The following is a 7,708-nucleotide window of genomic DNA, read 5'->3' as shown; positions in this document are numbered from 1 at the left end:
GTATATCAATCTGCTTTAAAATTGTTTTCGGTTAAAGTATCTCTCTTTTTCTTAAAATCTTTTCACATACGTCTCTTATTTATTTGTATGGTTTAGGAATACTTAGGTATTTATATGCAACATCCCCGGAAACAAAACGAACGAACAAACAAAATACACATCTTTAAAGGCAGTGAAACGTATTCTATGCCTTGGCAACATCAAATAAAGCTAGCAAATTTGATTTCGTCCAACTGTTAATGTCGCGGCCTGGAGGTTGTCCTGCTACGATAGCCTACTCTTCAGAGGAATACATTCCCGTAACCTATATGCCCCCGACTCAAATAAATGTTAAAAATAAATACTTGGAATAGGTCAAACACACTGTGATGTAAACAGTCAAATAAACAGCCAGCCTCTTTTACTCGCTACATTGGACGTGTTTAACATCCCATCCCCAGGTTTCTACCTTCATGGAACAGTCCAGTATCAATTAAATGCCTGTATTCTTTCCTGAGGTTATTATTATTATTATTATTATTATTATTATTATTATTATTATTATTATTATTATTAGTAGTAGTAGTAGTAGTAGTAGTAGTAGTAGTAGTAGAAGTAGTAGTAGCATTAGTATTAGTATTAGTATTAGTATTAGTATTATTATATTTTCTCTCCCATTTCTTTGCTGGGCTGGTGAATAAGCGTTGTTTATAGATTAAAACATCGCATTTCAATATTACATCAACATACTTGGCGTTATAAATTTGGCCACTAAAAAAGATTAAACCAAACGAAAATGTGCTCAACTTCCTACCAGTACAAACTGGACATTAAATTTGACTGACATTTGCGTGCCTGGATTTTTTCTATGCATGATAATTAGATTAACAGGCCTACAGTAATAATTACTTCTTTGCACGCGTTAATGCTAGGCCTATATAATTCCACAATTGTAAGCGCGGAACCATTGAAGATGACTGATTTTTGATCAACATTTGTTAAATATTTGATGAAATCGACCCCAGGTCAGGCAAATATGCTGGAGCATTCCCTGAAGACGGCTTGCCATTGTCTCTAGCAAAATTAAGTCGTCTTCGCCGGATGAAGTATATAAATCCATTTGGGTGAGGATGGGTTTTTGATCGTCATTATTTTTTCGCATTGTCGTGGTAATAGCACTCTTCTTTTTTGTTTGTTTTGCGATTTCTTCTTTTCTCGTGAGCTAAAATGCAAGCCATGTTACCAGGGCGGAAAGTGCCGTTAGGAGCATGGTTAAGCCGAAGGACACCGGCGATTTTGTCGCTCCATTCCCTCCGCCACAGAGTTCAAACAAACTGCCTCGGAACTCCAAATTTCTGGACTCTTTTTTGAGCTTTTCCCATAGCTCTGTCGCGCCCTCTTGGCAATCCGCAAGTGCAGTTGTTGCACACGAATGGAAGTCATCCCAGTATCTGTAAATCAAAGGTTCAACACGTTAGCGTGTCTTGAAGCACAACGTAAATAGCTTATTAGCATATTTGTCTATTCTTAGATTTCTTTTAAAGCAACGAAACATGATACCACGTTTTTTTTTCTTCTGCATAAATGTATCTGACTAGGCTATTTCATTGCAATAAAGATACCTGTAGGCTCAAGCCTACACTTCAACCATACTGAAGAGGAAAACGACATTGAGGGTGTGGTGATGATCGTGAACATTGGATAGGCCATAAATAAATAAACTGTCATCGATATATGCAATTCTCTGTAACAAAATTAACGGAGACCTTAATGTTTTCAAAATTTTCATTAGTTAACATACCTGCCATTTTAGATATTTTAAACCTATATAATGTATAAAGATTTTAAAAAAAACCTATTACCTCATAGTACTGTAAACTGTAAATAGAATAAAAACGGCCTAATGACAATATAGTTGACTTCATACAAACATAAAAGCAATATCATAAATAATATAGCTCTTTTGCTGATCAATCCTAATTCTATACAAATTCCATATAAATAATGTCTTATTTTTAGTATTCTGTTGTTGTCCTCGGGTAAACCACGGGAACGAGGGAAGCCCAAGTTGTAATGCGGTGCAACCCCTAGGGAAAGTCTCCGCAGCATGTGACTTCCCGTGCACTACCCGTCTCACTCTCTCTCTCTCGCTCTCTCTCTCTCTCTCTCTCTCTCTCTCTCTCTCTCTCTCTCTCTCTCTCTCTCTCCCCCTCTCTCCCCCTCTTACACACACACACACACACACACACACACACACACACACACACACACACACACACACACACACACACACACACACACTCACTCACTATCTCTCTTTATCTACATCTCTCTGTCTCCCCCCCCCCTCTCTCTCTCTCTTTGTCTTTCTCGCTCCCCGTCTTGTCTCCACCCCTCCTCCTCCTCCTCGTGCCTCGCCCCTCAACACACATTCACGTTAGCGTGCGTGATATCCTGGTGTCTGTTTCCCCACCTGACTGAAAATGAACCCAACATTTCAAATGGTGAGCCTGCGGTGTCCATATACACTATTCCTCCTTTCTCTAACCCAATTACTGAGCTTGACCTTTGACTCTGCCACGTAACGATAGCTCTTTTAGTAGGTCTTAATTGGGGGGATATAAATTTCGTTACGTGACGTTAAGTCGCTGCTGCGTGTGATTTTGATGATGGAGCTGTCGAGTTAAACAAGAGTCCCTTCAGGCCATCTGGTTATTTAGGCACACACACACACACACACACACACACACACACACACACACACACACACACCCACCTCTGTACGTAATATATATATATATATATATATATATATATATATATATATATATATATATATATATATATATATATATATATAACATATATAATTGGATACATAACATGACACTTACGTGCAGATGGTTTGAAGGTTCTCTTTTTCGTCTAGCTCCTGTGGATAGTTGGCCATATTCTCCCCCAGTTGAAGCAGGCAGTTTGAGAAGCCCTTGAACACTGTATCACATTTCCCCGCCGCTCGAACTGTCTGTAGCAAATATGCTGGAAGATGGAAATCGCGATCAAAAGCTTGCAGTTAATTGTTTCGGATACATACTTGTTACAAGGTAAATGCTATCCTACGTTTCCATATAAGACTGAAAATATATTGAGTATGCCTTAAACATTTGTGTGTGTTTATATTTGCTTCATCAAGATACACTATCGGTTTAATAAGTCGTCGCTCACTTTTTCAAATTCATGCGTTCATTCGTGTGTAACAAATGATACTTGTATTTGGGTCTCCAGCTAGATACAATTAATTAATAGGTAACTTAACGTCCGTGGGAAAAATCTTATCGAAGAATTAGCCTATCGTTAAGAAGCGTTTAATATGTTGCAGGCATTACAAGTCAAATAGGCTACGACGCCTTTGTTTGATGAAATCATTTCTGTGCGGGAGGTGGGGGAAAAAGATGAAGTAATGCATTTGGCTGAGTGTAAAGCGGGTGTGTTTCTGCAGAGAGAAGTTTCGTAAGGAGCGATTCTCAGCACGCTATTTCGACACGACCACTCCACCCCACACGCGTGCAGCTTTGCCCACCCAGAATCATTTATTTTGTCAATTTCTTTATTTATTTTATTCATGTTCCCCGCCTTGAAACGTAGTTGAAATGTTTAAACGTTCCAATTCTTTCAGGCCAAGGCCCATTTGGGATGAACGGGCGGGAGGCTACTGCATCACCGGTTCGTTAAACATGGGAATTTTCCCGATTGATCATTATGTCGTGGCTATAATCCCACCAGGCATCCATGTCCACGCAGTTGTTGTTCCCCGTTTGTTCGCTGGACTTGATTATAATCCGAGCACAAGCCTCAAAGCAAAACTGATGTTTCGTGGCTCAAGCTTAGTGAGCGATGGCTGACAAAGCTCTAAACATCGGCAGCGTAATATGCGCTGGTTATGAAAACGGGTGTAAGAGTTTAGCCTACATGTTTTAGTTATAGAAAATTCTATTTTGCTCCAATGCCTGCTGAGATATAGACGGACTGGTAGCACATACACATTATTACATTTCACGTTGCTCAAAGGACGTAATGTTTTACACTTCACAGTTGTTTGGTTTCAGTGCTGCTGTCTGTAAATATATTTCGATGAAAAATGCCGCAGTGTTGCAGCCTTATATAACCGGGTTTTGCGTTCTAATTATGCCCAGTCCGCTTTTCAAGGATGATTATACGCTTCTTGGTGGACATGTCGTGAAAGCGCCTCCAACTGAAAGTCGTATTTCCCTCAACGGATCCTGTCGACCAAAATAAATTATGTAGGGCTCAAACTTGTTTTCGGTTTTGTTCAAACTCGGTTTTGTATACTCAGCCTACCGGTGCGATTTCTTGACTTTGTCATGGAACAGCACTGATTTAAATCTGATGAATCTGATGGACAGTAAGTCCAATTCTACTGCATCTAGTAGCGCAAGACATACGATTCCGTCAATAGACACCCAGCGGGCAGTTTTTGAATTTCGTTACATTAACTAGTTGCGTGGCGGTTTTCCTTCATATATTTCATATATTGCCTTTGTATCATGTTATTACATCATGACCGATATTAAATAACCTACGTATTCGTTTAAATTTAGCGTTTTGTTCTAATACGCATTTAAGTCTATATATGGAAACAGCTAAAATAGATTCGACTGCAACGGTCACGACACCTTCAACACACTGTCAGAGCTACTAGTGTCAAACTAGTGCAGAATAATGCTCAATGGGTATGGGGGCGGGGTGTGTGTGTGAATTAATATAGTTCAGGGTTAGGGGAAGTCACCTCCTTCCCTTTCGTTTTGCTCAAATCTGCAGGTAATTTTACACACAAGAATTTATATATATTTAGTCCACATTATTTTAAAGTATGATGCAAACTAGAATTGCACTCCATCGTACTGCGATTGCGAACCCAATTAATCTAAGCAGACTGAAAACAGGCGAATAATTCAAAAATAATAATTACAGAGAAATATTAGAAGTTATAACCTGCAAATATGTCCATAGTGGAGTCTTTAAATTCAAGCTCTTTCTTTAAATACGTGGGGTACGTTATTTTAACCTATAGACTATGCTGTGGTTGCCACACCGCATCGAATGGAAGTAACAGAGATTCAGAATTTTTAAGAAGCACGTTATATTATTCTACGTATTCCGCGTTCGTGTATTGTGTATTTTAGTTATAATTTTTGTGAGTAGATTGTTTTCTGCTCAGTCGGGATATTGTTGATATTGGCTTTTTTTTACCCTTCCCAATGGAAGGGGTCTGAATAATTTATGCCTCCCGTGCCGCTGGCGTCGTATTATTGAGAGCGGGCGGTCCCACGCCTGATAGGCTTTTGTGCCTTGTTTTGCGAACTGGACCAGCATGGGAAACACACTGCGAAGTGGGATACCTAAAAAATGTTGATATACTGGCTGTGAGTTTAAACCAAAGATTTTAGATATTTTCGTCAAAATAAACTGTAAGCCCTACAAGGGAAGCGATCAACTGCAGCTTGACACTTAAAATTAGTTTTCGATTGTCGCATGAACTGCATCTGCATACGCAGTACAAAAGAAGGAAAATATGTCCGTTTACGTCGCATCACTCTGCAATAGAGAATTTCGTTCGCGTGGATGGCAGAGTAAGCAACGTTATAAGAAATTTACCAGAATAAGCAAAAACTCATGTAAAAATAATTTATACAGATAACGGAATGGCAAAGCAATTCACAGCACAAACTATATTTCAGAACAAACGACTGCGTAACACTTACCTATTTGAACAGCAAGAAACAATGAGATATATCTTCCGGACAAAGTTAATCCCATCCTCCGTGAGGTAAAACCATTGGAGTATGCCAACCTTTAGATAGTTGTACAGGGAAAACCTTCCGAAAACTGAGCATTGGACATTGCCATTTATTTACCCTGACAATTCAAGGACTCCTTTTTTTCCCTGTTGCCTTTTCACGCGCACGATGAAGCGAAGAGGAGTGAAATGGTGCACCCCGTTAAGCGTAGACCGTAATGTCTCTCTCTCTCTCTCTCTCTCTCTCTCTCTCTCTCTCTCTCTCTCTCTCTCTCTCTCTCTCTCTCTCTCTCTCACTCTCTCGCTCTCACACACACACACACACACACACACACGCACACAGCTTCACGCCCACACATCGCGTGGTCGACGTAAAAGTCACTATCGGACTCCCCTCTTCTCCATTTTCTCATTTGCTAGACAAGGCTGACCCCTCTCCTTACCCTCCTCTAGAATTACAGGGAGCGCGATCCTGACCGCATCTGGGTCACGGTTGCACTATGGAGTGGGCTAAAGGAGTGAGCGCCTTATATCAACCCTGGCCGTCACCTGAGAGATACTGAAGGCTCGATCTAAATTTCAAACACTCAGTGATGCCGAGTTGCATCACTCAGTTATGCCTTGCTGCACTACACTATTTAGGTTACATGTGATGTCTTTATAAGCTGTGCCCAATTCAGATGATAACTAGGCTTAGTTTGCATGATCGACTGTCGCTTGGATGCAAAAATTATCTTATTATTAAATATAATTGGTTTTGGGGTCCATGCTTATGTGTGCAACACTCTGGAGTAGCCGCCACTCGCACTGAGCAGTCAGCAGTATGACGTAGGGACGGACTTTGTTCCAGAGACATTCTCAGATAGTTTTATTATTATGAATGGGGATATGGTTATGACATCACTCTAAAGGCTCAGATGCTTCACGGAGTAGCTGCCACCACGATGACACCCTGTTTAGGTTATATTAATAGGCTTATTAGGCTTATTATTATTATTATTATTATTATTATTATTATTATTATTATTATTATTATTATTATTATTATTATTATTATTATTATACTTCAAGAATTATTATTATACTATACATAATTTTACACTTTACGTTGCATCAAATAAATGTATTCCAAACCAGTTCGCATAATCTTCTTCACTGAGGCAAATGGTAAAAAGGTTTCCCAGGTTTGCCCGAAGTGAAGGAGAATCCCGCCGCCGAGAAGGAACCGCCTGACGGCGGACTCCCTCAGCCTCGCCCTCTGTTGCGTAATTAGGTCCCTGGACGGTTCATTTAGAGCCGAAAGTGCGCTGAGCGTTGTTGAGCCTGGTGCTCATACCGCTTCAGCCCTGAGGACTGAGCTCTGACACTATCTCTTTAGGACTTCTGTTACCGGTTGTATTAATGACAGTTAATATTTCACCTCGTCGGGACAGTTAGTTTATAGTTGTCGTCTATATGAAATGTTACATTTCCTTTAACCGCAGACCTATAAATTGTCTTAAGTTGCTGCAGTTTGACAGTAGAGTAGGCTACTAGATGTTTGCATAATATTCACTGTTATTCAGAGCCCCGGGGGTGGGGTTGAGACGGAAACTTCGAAAGAACAATGTAGTTTCATGATGAAATATCTGTCTTTCATCATCCTCTAAAAATAGTGATCCGATTTTCTGGTGTGAAAAATCGTGACAATGCTTTTATTAGAGAGGATGTAGCATCAAAATACAAGCTCTTATGGCTTTCGCCCCCTCGTGGTGAGCATTAGCAACAATAATTTCACCACTATGATAGTCCAATGGATATATCAAAAACAGTGGTGTAGATTTCATTGCAAATTTAGGAGGTACACACTGCGCACACCACCCAACCTAACTCGTGATATGAACAATGTCTTATGTTAATTAATACAAACAT

The 7,708-nt window shown here is 39.9% G+C and overlaps 1 protein-coding gene across 1 annotated transcript; it reads right to left on the bottom strand.

Moving 5' to 3' along the window:
• Positions 1 to 576: 576 nt before the first annotated feature.
• nrn1a (neuritin 1a) lies at positions 577 to 6,044 on the bottom strand. Its single transcript, XM_027013297.2, has 3 exons — positions 5,763 to 6,044; positions 2,874 to 3,018; positions 577 to 1,430 (listed from the first exon to the last, which is right to left on the bottom strand). Exons 1-3 carry the CDS (start codon positions 5,815 to 5,817, stop codon positions 1,202 to 1,204), a joined length of 429 nt encoding a protein of 142 aa, XP_026869098.1. The 5' UTR covers positions 5,818 to 6,044; the 3' UTR covers positions 577 to 1,201.
• Positions 6,045 to 7,708: the final 1,664 nt, after the last annotated feature.

Source organism: Electrophorus electricus, chromosome 10, assembly GCF_013358815.1.
Source record: "Electrophorus electricus isolate fEleEle1 chromosome 10, fEleEle1.pri, whole genome shotgun sequence".
Lineage (NCBI taxonomy): Eukaryota > Metazoa > Chordata > Actinopteri > Gymnotiformes > Gymnotidae > Electrophorus > Electrophorus electricus.
This window is presented reverse-complemented; position numbering and strand designations above follow the sequence as displayed.